This window comes from Ahaetulla prasina, chromosome 1 (assembly GCF_028640845.1).
Source record: "Ahaetulla prasina isolate Xishuangbanna chromosome 1, ASM2864084v1, whole genome shotgun sequence".
In the NCBI taxonomy this organism is placed as follows: domain Eukaryota; kingdom Metazoa; phylum Chordata; class Lepidosauria; order Squamata; family Colubridae; genus Ahaetulla; species Ahaetulla prasina.
Window position 1 is genome coordinate 98,621,613 of NC_080539.1, and position 18,323 is coordinate 98,639,935.

Below are 18,323 nucleotides of genomic sequence, written 5' to 3' on the forward strand. Positions count from 1 at the left end.
ATTGCCTCAAGTGGAAGCTGAGCTGAAAAATGCTAGAAACTGATTTGGAAAAATAAATTATTCCTCTGCATTCAGAATGCATTTCTGCATTCAGTTTCTAAAATGGCTACTCTCTTTTTCTTCTTTTAGAAAATAAATCAACCTGCAATTTTGTATCTGACTCAAAATGTACAACATAGTGCTAAATTACTCACTACTAAAGTGAGTAACTATTGGAAGATTTAAGAACCACTTAAGATAACAAAACTTTATCAAGCACACTTATCTCCTTAAATGTACTGCAGCTAAATCACTACATACTTGAATGAAATCTCATATAAAAATGAACCCTGAATTTAAGCAAACAAACATGACAAGGAAAAAGATTTACAAATAACAATTCATTTTTTAAAAAACTAAATATAATAGAAAGCTGCATTTCCCTCTCATAACAATGCTGCCTGGGTTCTTCAATCTTACCCAGCAGCAAACATTTCATCAGGCTATATTATCTGAAGATGATGCAGTTAGTTCCCCAAAGGATGGTCCTGTTTTGTCCCTTTGGTTTATCTCCACTTGACTGGGAAAGGAGAATCCTGGCTTTTTGCTAGTACCTCAAATCAGCTCCAGTATTTCTACTGATAGAATTTAGTATGTACTACATTTTTATTAAGATAAATAAATAAATATGGATTGATTTAATGTGGTTTCTTCCCTTCCCTACATCTAATAAGATTTCAGGAATAAAACAGTTAATGATTCTAAGAATATTTTAAAAAATTTAAAGAGGACCAAAATGAGGTAAAAAACAACAACAACCCAGATTAAAACTACTTATGAAGAGCACACAAAAGATCTGTGCTTTGGACCAACCAATATCATTTTGAAATGTGAGGTTCTCAATCTGATGTTTTTACTTCTCAAAATGGTTTAAGTCATTGCATGAGTTGGTCATAAATACATAGAAGATCACTTTTTAAATCTAAAATCAGATATCAGAGAAGATTTTTCAAATATTTAAATTTATCCTGCTAACAAAACCATTCTGCATTATATTCCAACTAATAAAACTGCATACAAACTGAATGACAAAACTAGAAAATTAGACATAGATCTTCCATACAAAAGATGTAAATTACCTGAAAATATCAAAAAAAAAATTATGTTGGAATTTTGGCTGATGTCTTCAAACTTTATTTGCTAGTCCAATTTTCTGCCAGTTTAAGGAACTTCTCATCTTTTGACTGCTTTGCTATTTAATTAATAAGCAGAGAATACCCTGTTTAAAATATTGGTCCAAAGGTAAAAATAAACTTGGATCACCTCCTCCCTCTTCTGAAGGGTAGCAATATAATGAATGTGTACGGTATATAGGGACATTTTACCTGAGTAATATTGACATAGTTAAAAATCGCAAGGAACTTCCCAGATAATATGTGTGCTTAGATATCCTAGATAATATATGTGCTTAGAAATATTCCCATTGTTGTACCTTCGAAGTATTTCAAGCAAACTGTTAAATTCTTTAAAATATTTGTAATGTGAAGCATAACCTAGATTTTATTCATCCCAATTACGGCTATTATATGATGAAATGGATTAGTTTTCCTGACTTTCAGTCTTATCATTGGCATGCATTATTTACATTATTTTAGGAGGCGTCTGGATTACCTAAAACAGAGAATGGGAGTATACTCAATTAAACATCCTGATTTCACAATGTTATCCAAATGTGTTAGCAGTATCAGAAACTCCTGATTATTAACTATAATTATTTATTATTATGCAGAAAAATCTAATCTATGTGATTATTGAGAATGAATGACTTGAGGGTACACAACAACAGTTTTTCTCACCAGTTCACCCAAGAATATTATAAAGGTTGGCTGTCAATTTCACTATGCTCAAAGTAGGCAATGGTTGGAGAGGTGGGGCAACCACTTATGTACATACCATCAATTTAACCCACTGTCATCCCATTTTCATTATTTCATTTCATTATTTTATAAATATAGTTTAGAAAAGAGCAATATATTTAAAGTTGTTCATTGAACCTGGCAAAAAAAAATAATCAGAATTTATCGTTTTATGAATATCTATGAACTTACAAACTTGTAAGCAAACAGGATTCTATTAGCATGGAAAAATACAAACGAAGATAAGATGGTGTATATTAATTGTCTGCTATTTACTGAAGCAATGGAAAGACTGATTATTATTAAAACTGAGTTATTCTGTGTGATCCAGAATGTAATACAGGTAGTCGTCAACTTATGATCATAATTGAGCCCAAAATTTATGTTGTTAAATGAGAAATTTGTTAAGGCAGTTTTTCCCCATTTTATGTCTTTTCTTGCCAGATTTATTAAGTGAAACACTGCAGTTGTTAAATTAGTAACATGGTTATTAAATGAATCTGGTTTTCCCATTGACTTTGCATGTCAGAAGGTTGCAGAAGGTGATCACATGACCCCAGGATCCTGCAACTGTCATAAATGTGAGTCAGTTGTCAAGCATCCAAATGTAAATCACGTGACCATGGGGATGCTGCAATGATTGTAAGTGTGAAAAATGGTCATAGGTCACTTTTTCAGTGCTGTTGTAACTTCGAACAGTCATTAAGTGACGTTGAGGACTACCTGTACAGTGTTCCATAACTACAGTAGCATTACATATACAGCATGTTTTTTTTTCTTTTGTTTTTGCTACATTTGGCTTTTTTTACGTGTTAAAGTAATAAAAATAATTTAATGTTTAAAAAAGTAACCAAATGTTTTGGTAATTGCTTGCAATCATACAAACACATGCTAAAGTAAACATCTGAGCATTTACTAGAGTTTCCATTTACTTGTTTTAGAAGCATAACATGTCAAAAGTACAATTATGAATAGTCAGTAGACAAGTTTTCAAATAGCCATTGGGGATATAATTGCAAAAAACACATTGTTCTAATGCTTGATGTGTGTAATGTGTTGATTCCTTGGACATCTAATAAAGCATTTGTCATACTTTAGTGCTAAAGCACAATCTTCTTCAATATAATTTAGGTTTAGTTTAATGTGGTTTTTTTAAACATACCTTGCCTTCATCCATTGGGTTGTCACTAATATGGACAACAGGTCCTGGATGAGACTTGGATGACCTAAAAATTTAAACAATATTTTTAAGAAGCAAAAATACAGATGTATAGAATATTACATCATTTATAGTGTAAACTCCAATATCATTATTAAGTAGACTGACTTTCCATTTATGAGCCCAAGTCAAGATGCTAATCATATCTTAGAACCCTAAAGAAGGAGCAGGCAACTTTTTCCTTCCTGGGATGGTCATGGGGCACTAATTCTTTCCACTCTGTTACAGACCATAGTGGATGTAGGCAGAATTGAAACTGAAGATATTTCATGTGACCTGGCCACCACTCTGCTGCTGCTGCTATCCATTTGCTAGTTCCCAGCTGCATTCAATGCAGTCAATAACCTTTGACTGAGGTGGTAGTGGGTAGCCCAGCCTGGGTCCCCTCATGCAACGACACCACCACTTCCTCAAGCTGCTCCAGGCAAGGGGTGAGCGTTGGGTAGGCACAGAAAAGCATTTTCTCTCTGCACCTTTCTGCAGCTGCCAACCAATTGAAGGAGAGCACAGCAACTGAGCAAAGCCAGATCCAACTCAGCTTCTTTTATACTCTGCAGTAGCTTATTTACATTTAATTTCTAATCTCTGATTGATCCTACATGGGCTGGACAGGGCCGGGGGCCATAAAATGCCCAAGTCTTCTCTAAGTAGTATTTTTTTAATCTGCCCAAGTGATTTCAGCTATTATATTTTCACTTGGTTGAATATTTTAAGTCCTTTGGTCTGGTCAATCTTTATTTATTTTATTTCTATTTATTTATCTATTAAATTTATTTGCTACCCATCTTGTATTGAAACATCTCTGGGTGGCTTAAGTTGTTTACCTGAACTACAGATTTGCAATTTATGTTATATTGCCTTCAGGTCCAGAGCCCTAAATAAAAGTGTGGTTTATACAAATAAACAAAATTTAAAAAGCTTAAATGAAAAGAAAGAAACAAACATAAGAAAAAGAAATGTATGAAAAAAGAACTTCCCTCTCCATCACAAGTATAGAATGTTTTAGTAACTTATACCGTCTCTCTTTTTCCCATATCTCATATCTTATCTATAAACAAATCCCTAAAATCTTGTCATTCAATCCTGATCAACAAAACTCTATTAAAGGTTATTGTAGATTAACATATCTATTTTAACCTTTATAAAATAAATGAAATCATATTATTTCCTTTTAATAATTTTGATCTTTAGTCTCTTCAAATACATAGTCCACAACTTATGACCACAATTGGGACAGAATCTCAGTTGTTAAGCAAAGCGGTCATTAAGCTAGATTTCACACATTCAACACTCCTTGTTGTGATTGTTAAGCAATTTCATGGTCATTAAGCAGACAGAATCAGACAGATTCTTCAAAAGCAGACAGAGGTAAGGCATGCAGGGGTACCTCAGAAGGTGGAGAAAAACTCTGGGAGGCCCAGTACAGGCCACAAATCCCAGTGGCACATGAAAATCTTAACCAGTTGTAAAAATCACCAGTACATGGAAACCTGTTGCAAGTTTACTTGCCAACTCTACATTCTGTTCTGATCATTGGAAGCCTTTTAAAAGTGGAGCCTTTTAAAAGAAAATATAAAAAGTATAGAAAAGAAAGAAAATGAAAATGAGGAAGAAATTATGAACTGAAGATCAGTTCATCATTTCTTCATTTTCATTTTCATTTTCTTTCTTTTCTATATTTTCTTTTTATTGTTTTCTTTTGTAAGTTTGCATTAGTTTTTAATTGTAATTTTTTAAATTTCCACTTAAAAGAGCATAACCTTAAAAATTATTTAACACTTACTTATTCAATAAATGTAACTACTTTTTTCATTATTTGCTAACATTTTTATTAACAGATACTTTTCTGCATCCCTGTTGTGAGGATGAGGTGGGTAAATCAGGTGAGCATGCTAGAAAATTGGGCAGAAATATTGTGCAGAATATGGATCTCCACATTATTCAAAATCCCACCTCTCCGTTTAGCCCACTTTCCTATTATGTTATCTCATTCAATATTTATTCACCTTTTTTACAGGCAAAATGAAATGCTACTGGGACTGCTGGAAGAGAACAGTTTATTATATTCATGGGTCTATGATAAATTATAAATGAGTATAGGAATAGAGTACAGTTTTATGCATATATCCACTTAAAATAATATTGGAATAGTCATTATTTTAGCAATAATATTTTCTCAGAACAGATTTATTATGTTATACAATGCCTATACTTACTGGACAGCAATAGTCAAAGCATCAAAGACACAGTAAAAATTAAAAGTATAAATAATTTATGTGTATATTTTAAAGAACAGGGTCCAAATGGACTATATCCATTTTTTTCACCCATGTCATACTCACAGTTCAATGGCTTTATTCCACATGATGACGTAGCCTGAGAGAGTAAAAGACTCCACATTGACAATGTGTATATTTCCTCTTTCGGTACCCACATACAACCATTTACTCTGGAAAGGGATATGGCAAAATGTTATCCTGAAAGAGAACATATTAAAAATAGTAAATTCTAAATACTAAAATCAGACAGTAGAATAAAATGAATGCATAGTTTGAAAATAAAATAAATGCAGACATACAAAATTATCAAAAGAAAAATAGAACTCCTTTTACTTCTTAACTAGTATACTTCTTTGACATTAAATATGGAAAGATGTCAAAAAAATGTATGATCAACAAAATGTAAATATATTCCCAAAACATTTTGGAAAATCTAACATTGTATGACTTTTTCTTCAAATTTGTCATAAATGTCTGGGACAAATTGTTACATGTCAGATCTGAAAATTGGTTACTAAAATGTTCTCTTCATTAAAATGAAATCCATGGGGGGAAAAATTCAAGCAATCTACCAAAATATTTATGTCTACTATATCCAAACATAAAAACTGAATAGCATTTCTTTCACAGAATACTTCTTTATGAGATTTGCATTTTTAAGTCAATATTTTTAATCTATAAAATACATGGTTCAAAGTTAAGGATCCTAGTACTCATATCTTTCAGAATTTCTAATTTATTGCAACTCTGTTATCTTGTTTTAGTAAATTATTTCAATAATTAAAATAAATTATTTGAATTTAATAATTTTAATAATTTTTCTGTTAGCTTCTAATCTTTTGGGAACACAGGAATCAAAAGACACAAACAGTATATGGGAAATTTAGCAATGACAAGATTTTTCAATAACTGAATATTTTAATGCTAAATAAAAGTCAAGTACTACTTAGTAGTTTAATTTAGGCTTTATTTTAGCTTGGTATTTATTGGCATTGTGGCTACTAAAATAGTAAAACTGTACCTCTACAATACAGCTCTAATTAAAATAAACATTATGAAATTATTGAGTCTAAATGCGATCTGCATAATTATTATGAAAATGTATTAACAGTAAAACAAGGTCACTTGAGAGGCAATTTGCAGATGCTTTCAGAGGATTTCCTTTGGTATTTGTAGGCCATATGTCTCCTCTGATAAAACTGTCAAAGCTACTTAAGAGAAACCTTTATCATGATTTGTAAAACTTAGCATAATGCATAACAATTAAACAAATAAACTTGTAGCCTAAAATAGCTTCATTGTGAAATCTCAAACATTAAAGGTCAAATAAAAATGCATTAATGCATTATCAGTTTGTCAAATATCTGTAACTATTCAAATGTTACAAAACTGGTTACGTTCACCTCATGATGGATGCAGTGACACTATTATCATGCTGTAAAGTAATTTTTGGACAGGAAATTCACATGTACAATGCCAATGCATATACTAAAGTGATTGTTCCACATACTACTTTGCAGGCACTAGCTTTCATCTTAGTCTGTTTTTCCTACATTTACATTGCTTTTTAATAATCACAATATTCAATTATATATATTTTTAAAAAACTGATCACAAGTTAAAAAATGCTTCAAAAGAATGTATTGTTTATAAATTAAATTATTAGTAATCAAAGATACTTAAATCTTTAAACTCTGACTACAGGACAGTTATTAAAAATATAAATAGAAAATGTACAGCCATATCAACTAAGTAAAGTAAACAGATAGGTCTTAAACTAGCAATGGAAACACACAAGATTCTACAACTATGGTGTTTGGGAATACATTCCTTCAAGTAAATGTGTAATGAACAGGCTGCATTCCTGGCGAACTCAAGCTGGCATCTTTGCCACATCTTTGTTGATAGGGAGTAAGCATACCACTTGATATCCAGATCCTAGCTATTATAGATTCGTATACTGTTGCAGATTTCTTCACCTTGAATTGGAAGTAAATTTATAGCCACCATAATTTCATGATAGATGAAATATTTACTATAATTTGCCTATTGTGCAATATAGCTACATTATTTTGTACTAGTTGTAGTTTATAAGACAAAATCCATTATTTAAAAATGCCATTCAGAATATACTAATTCAGAAGATGTGCCATAATGACAGAATGGCTGGAGCATTCAGCAACCAAGCAGCCGGTGCCTCCTGGGGGGGCAGAACAATTAGGAAATGATGAACTGTGAGTAGCAGAGAGGAGAGGCAATATGCATGCCCAGGAAGGCAACTGAGCTTTCCCAGGCAAGAAGTTGGAGGGTTCCTAATTGGGCTACCCAGGCAGAGGCCTGGACCAGGCTCAGGCCAGTAATTGGAGTGGAGCAGCCAGACCAGGCTGGAGCAGCAATGGTTAAGTGGTTTAACAGACCCAAGAAAGTGGCTGGATCTCTATAGGAGCGATAGGGCAACAGGCTAGCAACAGCTAGCACCCAACAGTAGCAGCAATTTGGGTGATGGCGGCAGCAACACTGGAGGGGCGGGCCTGTGTCCTGCAGGGAGGTTGCTGACTTGCAGTCATAGCAAATGAGCAAACAGTGGCTGGAATCACAAGGCCAGCTAGAGCAACAGTCTGGGCATCTGAGGCTGGTGGCTGAGGCCTTGGAAGAACTGGTTATGTGGGGACCCTACATGAGAGCACTCAACCTGGGGAAATCACTGGTGTCGTAATAAAATAAATACATTCACTATTTAGAGCTCTTATTCAAATGATTTCAAGACCAATCCCAGCTACTTCTACTTAAAAGTACAATTAGGTATAAAAACAGTTCAATTACAATTTAATCATTGGCACTAAAGAAAAATCATGGGTAGATATTATCAGTTGATATTCTAATAATATAAGATCAATTACTATATATACATATTTTAGACTCAAAACTGAAGGCAATAACTTGCTCAGGCTCATCACTGACTTTCACAATCAAGTGGAAATTTATAGCTTAATATTCTGTGATCATATTTAAAATATTCTTAATCTATCACAATTGTGCCTTTATTTAAAAGCAAGCTCTACTGATTTTAATAACTTATGTCCACAAATGGCACAATGTATTGTAGCCATAATTTATAGGAAGTGAAATGACAGTAAAGACGAAGTAACATTAGCAGCACCATTGGTGAAAAATAAGGGGAAAAAAGTGATTACCGAAGAGAATAGAGCTACAGTATGAGTGAGTGGAGAAGATAAATGCTATTTACCATCCTGTTACATGATCAGACAGACACATAAACTTTACTTGTGATAACTTAAGTCTGAGAAACAGCTCAGAGGAAAACCAAGTTCATGAGCAGTGTATTTCTTAGTAAAAGAAACTGAAATATGTTACGGAGCTGTCAAAAAGTGGTTGGAGTCAGAGGTAATAAGAAAAACGAAAATGGCTAGCAGGTAAAGATAGATTTAAGTAGTATCCGTCTGCTGAAGAGACATATCTTCCTGAGTGATTTAATACACCAGAGAGGAAGTTAATGTGACAAGGGTTCTGCCTATCATGCACCAATATCCAGAGACAAGATGATAATAATGATTGTCCTAGAATTAGAGATTACTGATTAAACTGTACCTTAAGCCCTGATTAACTCTATAGAGAATTTAATAGCTGCTATAAAAATAGCAATAGCTAATTTAAGATAAAAACATACAATGTATCAGCAGCAGAAACAAAACTATGGCAGCATGGAGATAGTTAATAATTGATATCATAGAGAAATTAGCCATAAAACAGTTCACTGTATTCCTCAGAAGACAAAAGTCAAGGGAAACTGAAGATCGGTTTGTATGCTTTGACTAAATGTTCCTTGCATAGTTAATATTATCTGAGAAACATGTTGTTTTATTCTGGAAATGTTACAAATAAAAGGAGAACAACTAAATTAATTCACAAGAAAATCTTTGTGTACTCTCTCCTGTCTAATCCTAAATATACAAGACATTGTCGTTAAGGAACAAGCTAAGATTATGCAACATTGGATTTGGTTACCTGTAAGCCAGGACCCTTCATCACTATCTATACAATAGATACTGTCTTACTAGTAGGCAGCCAATTACGGCAACTACTCCCTATTCTAACAGTGAAATCCTAACAGCAATCACAAAAATACTGTTTGCTCACACAAGCCTACCAACAACCTCACTGAACTAAGTAAGCAGTCACCCTAATCTCTTGATTACCATAATTGTAGAATTGTAGAATCATCACCAGCACCAGAGGAAGAGAGAAGGCATGCCCAGTGTATATGTGTATATCACAATAGTCCCAAATCTGATAATTCTTAGTTCGACATTAGTTGGACTGCATCAAAGCTGTTTTTTTTCCATATTGAAGCAATTGTTTCCAGCCTGTTGATTTTACTGAAGTCAAGCAGCAGCAAGAAAAGCAATCAGAACCAGAACAGGAAAAGTTTAGAAAACTATTTATTAGGACCACCAAATAAGCATTAGCTACTTAACATTCTTATGTGGACTAAAGTGTGAAAGGTCAAAACAGCTAATATCTCTTCCTGATCTAATAGTCTAAGATTGAAGAATAAACAATTAATTAACATGAAAAGGAAGGAAATGCCATAACCTCACCAAATATTTACAAGATGCACTTATTGTTATGTTTTTAATTTTAGTCTAAACGCAAAAGACACAAAGCTGATAAAGCTTTGAGTACCAAAGGATACTTTCAACTTTCCATCATTTTAGCACATATCATTTTCCATGTAGATAGGAAAATGTCATTAATTTTAGAATAGAATAGAATAGAATATTTTTATTTATAGACTGCCCTTCTCCCGAAGGACTCAGGGCAGTGTACAGCCAAGAATAAAATACAGGAAAAAACAACAATACAAAACTAAGAACAACCCTTAAAAAAACCTATTTGATATGGCTACTTATAGATAAAATATTACCCCCTAAAATTTACAAAAATTTAAAACCCATAAAATCAATTTGATAATTTAAAATTTAAAATTTAAGCGAGTCCAGCAAGACGAAATAAGTAGGTTTTAAGTTCGCGGCGGAAGGTCCTAAGGTCAGGTATTTGTCAGAGTCCAGGGGGAAGCTCGTTCCATAGGGTTTTGTTAAATTAGACCTTAATGAAGGTATCTCCATTGTTCCCAGCTGTCCAATTCTGATCCCATCAAAAAAGCATAACCTATTAGCTCAAAAGAACCAGCAGAACTGAAGAAGCTTCTTGGATGAAAAGCGAAACATCTTTCTCAAGGAATAAACAAAGTCCAATTCCCTTTTGAAAAAGTACCTTTAAGACAACCATGACCTGGATGACTGAGAATCTCCATAGACAAGAGCAAACATGTGATCTACATTGCCAGGTGGCTTGGAAAAATAGCTTATCACTTTCAGGAGCACAATATTACCCTGAACAGCCAAATTTCAGAAGCCAGTTTTATTGGGACCAATTACAAGTATCTAATATATAAACCTGTGTTAGAAACTACTAGAAAAACTTCTAGAATATTGTATAAATTGTATCTTGACACTAGGCCTTGTTTGACTTCTTGAAAACAGAATTTTGTCTCTCCCTGCAACTTCTTGCTACTCAACAGACATTGCTCATATTGAGCTTTTTATCCTAATATCTGGCCTTCCCCATGCCTTCATATATAATATTTTGTCAACTGCATTAAATAGAGAAAGCACCAGTTTTCATTTTGCCACATTAAATGTTGCTTATCACTCTCATTTTCTGAATCTGATATATTATCACTATTGTTAGTTTCTGCATCTTTTAAACCTTTATTTTTTACATTTTAATGGGAATTCTGAAAATTAGTTTTCAATAAAAAAATTATATCAAATAACAAAACTATTTAGTGTATGTATGTCTTGCCTTTATTCCAATTTAAAAAATAGAAAAGGGGCAAATATGCCAATTTAAGAAGGTATCCAAATTACAAACGGATTAACTGAATATTTGTTTCTGGTGAAAAGAGTACTGATATGGTCATACTTTTCAGAATCCACAAGTTTTCTTCATTGAGAGTTGTAAGTCAATATCACTATCTTTACAATTCTTTCATCTTAGAATGGAATATATAATCCACCTTTCTTTCCATTAACATTCAAATCAGAGAGATCTTATATATGCCATGGCCTCATGAGGTTTTACATTACTTCCATGCCCCTTGTTGGGGGTGGAGAAAAAAATCTATTTTTAGACATGTGTAGTATTTTTATTTATAATGACCACCAGGAGGTCGCACTTGACAGATTTCATCTTATTTGTGATTTATCAGACATATGTAGGTGAGATTTTTTTCTGTGGGGTACAAACTATCTACCAGGAATTGAACTCTGGGTAGTAAATATAAGTTTTAAATTCTTGGTGTTTTAATAGGCACATATTTAAGAGTCATCTAATAGGTTACTTAGGTTTTTTGATAGAGTTGTTCACCCAAGGCTCGAACTGCTGTATGTAGTTAACTGATTTGTGGGGGCGGGTGTATCCTCATGGATTTATACTGGAATTAATACTGTGCATTTTGCTCACATGTAATAATATAATAATATAACAACAGAGTTGGAAGGGACCTTGGAGGCCTTCTAGTCCAACCCCCTGCCCAGGCAGGAAACCCTACACCATCTCAGTCAGATGGTTATCCAACATTTTCTTAAAAATGTCCAGTGTTGGAGCATTCACAACTTCTGCAGGCAAGTCGTTCCACTTATTAATTCTTCTAACTGTCAGGAAATTTCTCCTTAGTTCTAAGTTGCTTCTTTCCTTGATCAGTTTCCACCCATTGCTTCTTGTTCTACCGTCAGGTGCTTTGGAGAACAGCCCAACTCCCTCTTCTTTGTGGCAACCCCTGAGATATTGGAACACTGCTATCATGTCTCCCCTAGTCCTTCTTTTTATTAAACTAAACATACCCAGTTCCTGCAACTGTTCTTCATATGCTTTAGCCTCCAGTCCCCTAATCATCTTTGTTGCTCTTCTCTGCACTCTTTCTAGAGTCTCAACATTTTTTTTACATCGTGGCGACCAAAACTGGATGCAATATTCCAAGTGTGGCCTTACCAAGGCATTATAAAGTGGCACTAACACTTCACGTGATCTTGGTTCTATCCCTGTGTTTATGCAGCCCAGAACTATGTTGGCTTTTTTAGCAGCTGCTGCACACTGCTGGCTCATATCTAAATGGTTATCCACTAGGACTCCAAGATCCCTCTCACAGGTACTACTATTGAGCAAGGTACCACATATACGGTACCTGTGCATTTTGGTTTTTTTGCCTAAATGTAGAACCTTACTTTTTTCACTGTTGAATTTCATTTTGTTAGATAGCGCCCAATGTTCAAGTCTGTCAAGATCTTTCTGTAACTTGAGCCTATCTTCTGGAGTGTTGGCTATTCCTGCCAGCTTGGTGTCATCTGCAAATTTGATGAGTTCCCCATCTATCCCCTCGTCCAAGTCATTGATGAAGATGTTGAAGAGTACTGGGCCTAAAACAGAGCCTTGGGGTACTCCACTGCATACTTCCCTCCATGTGGATGTAGTTCCATTGAGGACTACACGTTGAGTGCGGTTGGTCAGCCAGTTACGAATCCATCTGGTGGTGGTGCTGTCTAACCCACATTTTTCTACTTTATCTAGTAGTAGGTTATGGTCTACTTTATCATAAAGTAGTTATGTGTTAAAAGTAGTTATGTGTTAAAAAGAAGGTGGCTACACAATTATTTGATGTGATTAAAACATAAAAGTAACAAAATGTGTTTGATTTTTAGAACCAGGGAGAAAGAAAGTCACAAAAACATACTGTAAGTAGCAATCAAGGAACACAACCAGAATATAATAATTACAACCTAAGGGATGACAATTTTTGAAAAGGCAGCAATAAAAGTCTATAACATTTGTAGACTATGGGGGAAAGGCTTACTAATGTACACTACACTTGATCTTAACCAAAAGGCAGTAACATTATATAGTAACATTATACTGTATGTTTTTCCTAAAATTCTCTGAGGTTATCAGTACATTGCATGAAAAATGGTGGTTTTAATTTTTAAAAAAGATTTTAAAGAAATCAGTGGTTTAAAACTTGCTTTGACTTCTTTCTAGTCCAGAGAAAAATAAATGTAAAGATCATATAGTATATTCCTCTTTTATTGTCATTACTTGTTAGTTCAGGCATTGAAATCTGCCTTATGGTAGACAGAAATCATTTTAGGATCCATATCATTAATATTACAGACACTTCTGCTTCTTTATTTCCTTTTTTACAGCTTTAGGTATCGAGGCAGATATTTCTCATTGAACAGTCCAAATGCTTCTCTAATAAATACAAGTATCTTTCTTCTACATATACAGGAGTTTTTTGTTTAAAGTCATTCAGCAAGCAAACCTACAATGGTGCTGAATAAGTAGTAGTAATGACAGGAACTTGAACTTAAAAGTCTTTGCAGCGACTTTGCAGTGTCGCTGTAGTCACATGATCACAATGTCTTACCTTCTCAGCCAGCTTCCCACAAGCAAAGTCAATGGGGAAGCCAGACGGAAGTTGGGAATCATGGACATGTGAGCTCTTCACTTAACAATAACAACTGGAATTGCTAGTGCTATCACCAATAAGCTATGCAATCACATTTTCTTTTACTTATGACCATGTTACTTAACAATGGAGTATCCGGTCCTACTTAGCATTGTTAAATGCAGACTACCTGTATTTCATTTTATTGCTTTTTATTATCTTAATGAAATTAAGGATATATGCTCTTTTAAAATATCTTTTATGCATCTATTTTTCTTGCCTTTTTTAATATGCCTTTTTTGGCTGTACTAATCTGACGAAGATTTTTAGGAATCCTAGACTGTTCTTTCTAAAAGTGTCTAATGCTGATCATACAACATGAAAACAATATATGTGTGAGTGTGTGCGTATGTGTATATTTATTCATTTATTTACCTTTCTCTATTAAATTTCAGGGAATGCAATATAGCTGGTCTTTTCTGACGCAAGTTCCATAAATGTAAGGTATCATCAGCCAAGGCACTCACTAGGGCACCCTTAAAAGAGAAAAATACAGTTAAAATCTGTAGACATTTAGGGACATCGTCCTTTTTAGGAAGACCAATTCCACAGTAGCAATTGAAAGGTATAATAAATATATTTGAAGTTACTGGTTTTGTAAATACAAAGTGGCAAGATCTATATCATTTATTTTTGATTATGTCATTTAGAGTCAATAATTTAATATTAGAATCTCATAGGACCTTTGAAAAGAATGTCAGAAAAACAAAGTTCTTCTGATCTCCTTGATTTGTATGCTTAAAGAGGCAGCGTACAAGTAAAAGTGGCTCTGAATAAGAAAATATGATTTGCCATTTTACCCAAGCGTATACACCAGTGATGCCGAAGCTTTTTTTTCTCGGGTGCCGATCAGGGGGTGGGTTCTACTTATCTTTACTACCGGTTCGCAATGGGATTGAAAATTAGCTGGCCAGCACGTACATGCGCACTGGAGCTGAGCCAGTGCAATGGCTTGCGTGCCTACAGATATGGCTCCATATCCACCTGTAGCACGCATGCCATAGGTTCACCATCACGGGTATACACTAACAGAAATTCTTACAACATATTATCCAATAATTGTTTTGATCAGGCAGAATCATTGTTCATTTTATCATACATACTGTAATAATTAAACACATGTTTAATAATAAAAAACAGTACAAATAAAAACGTCAACAATCACAAGCAAACATTACCAAGAGGGGAAAGAACACATAATTTTAAGGATTTTAAATATTCACATTCAGTATTCTATTAAAAATTAAAATTAATTAAAAATCTATTAAAAATCCTCATTTGGATAAAATGAGGATATTCACAATTAAATATAGCAACTTTTAAGTTTAAAAAATTGTTTACCTAATTTTGGGGGAGGGGGTAAACATCAAGCAAATCAGCAAATTCTTCTTACTTTTTAAAATGCCACTGATAGCTACTAACCACCGACTACAACAGAACAAGTTTCTGAATTATCTATCTAGCAAAACCAAAAACAACTCCTTGGTAAAGGAATCAAATACGAGTTATACCATAAGCTTACAAACCTCATTAATCAAAAACTGAAGCTGGATTACTGCAGCACCACTATCATGTTGGCAGTAGCATTCAACTCCAGGTCGACCAAATCTGGCATTAGGTTAATTAAGGAACATTATATGAAAATATAGGAAACTCTTCAAAATGTTACATATTCTTCATCTATTAACTAACTGCTTCTATGATAGCAACACTAGTTACTAGAATATTTCATTGAATTAATATGGAAAATGAGTATTTCCTTTCTATTTTAATATATACAGTGGAACCTCTGGTCACAAATGCTTCTGACCATGACCAAATCGAGTTCCGACCAAAAAATTCACATATTTTTTTTCGCGGCCTATTTCCCGTTCTGTGATTTTATTTTATTTTTGTAGGTGCCAAATTTCCAAAATTAGGTTTGGGTCACAACCAAATTGGGTTGCGATCAAAGTTATGGAAAGAATCTGGTTGTGACCAGAAGTTCTACTGTAACTAAAATATATTAAGACTTATTAAAGACCTCATTGTCATCAGTCACCAGTTCAGTTTTGGTTTACAAAACTTACAGTTCTTTCATTTTTTTACATAAAAATGTATAGAATATTGTAGCATATAAAACTGAAAAGCTGAATAATCATATGATGATATTAATATTTCAAAAAGTAATCTCAGTCCTACTAATATGTAGTTAAATATAATGAAGTTAAAATTCCACTATTATGAAAAGATATGAAAAGGAAAGTAGAGGGATATTCAACACATATTTTTGCACAGACTTTAATATTCTAAAATAAATAAATATTATAAATAATGTAATCAAATATTTAAAACTTATTTTAATTTTCAGGAAAATGTATGGAAAATTAATTACACAATATTTTAGCTTCATTTACTAAATCACAACTTTATAGCAATTAAAAGTTTTCCAATTCAAAAATTGATTTGGTTAATAAATATAACATCACTCATATGAAGTACAGATCAGTAAATTTTTTCAGCATGAAATAGCCGTAGAAATAATGAATAACCTAACTCACAGTGGTAAATATGGAATGAATGTGGAATAAATACTAGTATTTATTTATTTATTTATTTATTTTATTTTATTCAATTTCTATACCGCCCTTCTCCCGAAGGACTCAGGGCGGTGTACAGCCAAGTAAAAAATCACAATATCAATATTAAAAGAAATTAAAACAAGCATATTATAAAATGGCCAAATTTAAAACGAATTAAAATATTAAAATATAAATAACCCAATAAAATTTTAACCCAATAAAATTTTAAGCCAGTCCCGCTTGAATAAATAAGTGCGTTTTCAGCTCACGGCGAAAGGTCCGAAGATCAGTAGCTAAAATCCTATTGATAATGAAAGAATGGTGTCCTGATAATTTGAATTTACAGTTTCATTATTAAAATAAAAAATTGAAGAATTACTTAATCTCATGAAATAACAACTTGTTATATCAAAAACTAACGTATGTCATACAGTATCTGGATAGAAATAAGACTGTATTTAATCTGGAGTGTTTGTACTGAATCCAAGCCTAAAGAGAACTCTGAATTAAATCAGAAAGGACACTCCTGGCTATAAATTCTAGTGCTTTAAAAGTGGGTTGGTCCATGCATATGCACTGTACCTTTTCAATACACTTAAGGAATACACATTCATTTCAAATTACCATATTTTTGGAGTATAAGACACACTGCCCCCCAAAGAGGCTATGTCTTATACACCAAATGTAGCTCCACCCATCCGCCAACCCCCACCCTTTGGCCTCTGCCAAATTTACTTACTTGCAGCAAACAACACGTTTCAGCTTCAGCACAGCCTGATTAGCACAAGCAGCTGATTGTCGGTTGGCTCAGCCTCTCAACCCTCAGCTGTTTCAGGCTGCAGAGATTGCCATTGCCTATTTCCACGTGAGCCTCCGCTGTTTGCTACAAGGAGGCAAATTGCTGGGAGGCAGGTTTTTTTTTCTTAATATTCAGACTGTGCTGAATATTGCAGCCTAATCAGCCTGTGCAGCCTAATCGGGCTGTGTTGAAAATGAAACTAAAGCAGGCTGTTTGCTGCAAGGAAGCAAATTGCTGGGAGGCAGAGGCAGGTTTTTTTCTTGTTTTCCTCCCCAAAAAAGGTAGGTGTGTCTTATAGTCGGGAGCCTCTTATACTCAGAAAAATACAGTAGTAATTCAAATTTTTAGGCTTCATTATTAGGTTTTAATTAAAGGTGATATTAGTATTTTAGATTGCTTTTTTTTTAAAGTTCAGGAAGTTTCCTTTTTAACCAAATCCACTTCTTTTTTATACACAAGAATTAACCTATTCATAAACTAAACAATAGAGAGCCCTTGAATCCTTGAACATTGCAAGTGTTAAAGAAACAAGCACAGATGAGAAAGGGGAAGATGCAACATATTTTAAGGGTGTCTGTCTTTTTTCATATCTAATCAATGTTTTTGATTGTTGTTGCTTTCTGACACATGACATACCCAATGCATGTATCATTTGTTTCTGTACCTTATATAAAGACTTGACACCCACCCCCTTAATAAACCCATTTTGCTTTGTCCATATTACTTGGTGATTTGTATTTTCAGATGACTAAAAACTCTTTGTGAAGGTAAAAGTGTTTTCTTTCTCAAATTCCGAGAGTAGGTTCCTTTAGTTCCACGTCCATCAAGGTGACTGAATTAAAAGGCAACAAAATAGCTATTATGGTAATTGGTGGGGAGATAAAAGATTTTTGATAGCTTATTTTAGTTTTAAAAATATGACTTCACAATTGTAAGGAAATGAAAACAAATGATAGATTATACAGATCACCTGGAAATCTAAACAT

The 18,323-nt window shown here is 33.6% G+C and overlaps 1 protein-coding gene across 4 annotated transcripts in view; it reads right to left on the reverse strand.

Moving 5' to 3' along the window:
• Positions 1-18,323, reverse strand: part of STXBP5 (syntaxin binding protein 5) — a 132,417-nt gene that overhangs the window by 80,978 nt on the left and 33,116 nt on the right. For all 4 annotated transcript variants that reach the window (XM_058170010.1, XM_058170027.1, XM_058170019.1 and 1 more), the window contains exons 3-6: positions 15,504-15,585; positions 14,353-14,453; positions 5,457-5,591; positions 3,058-3,121 (exon numbers count right to left, since the gene is read on the reverse strand). In XM_058170010.1, coding sequence (XP_058025993.1) covers positions 3,058-3,121; positions 5,457-5,591; positions 14,353-14,453; positions 15,504-15,585 — 382 coding nt within the window. The remainder of the gene's footprint in view (positions 1-3,057; positions 3,122-5,456; positions 5,592-14,352; positions 14,454-15,503; positions 15,586-18,323) is intronic.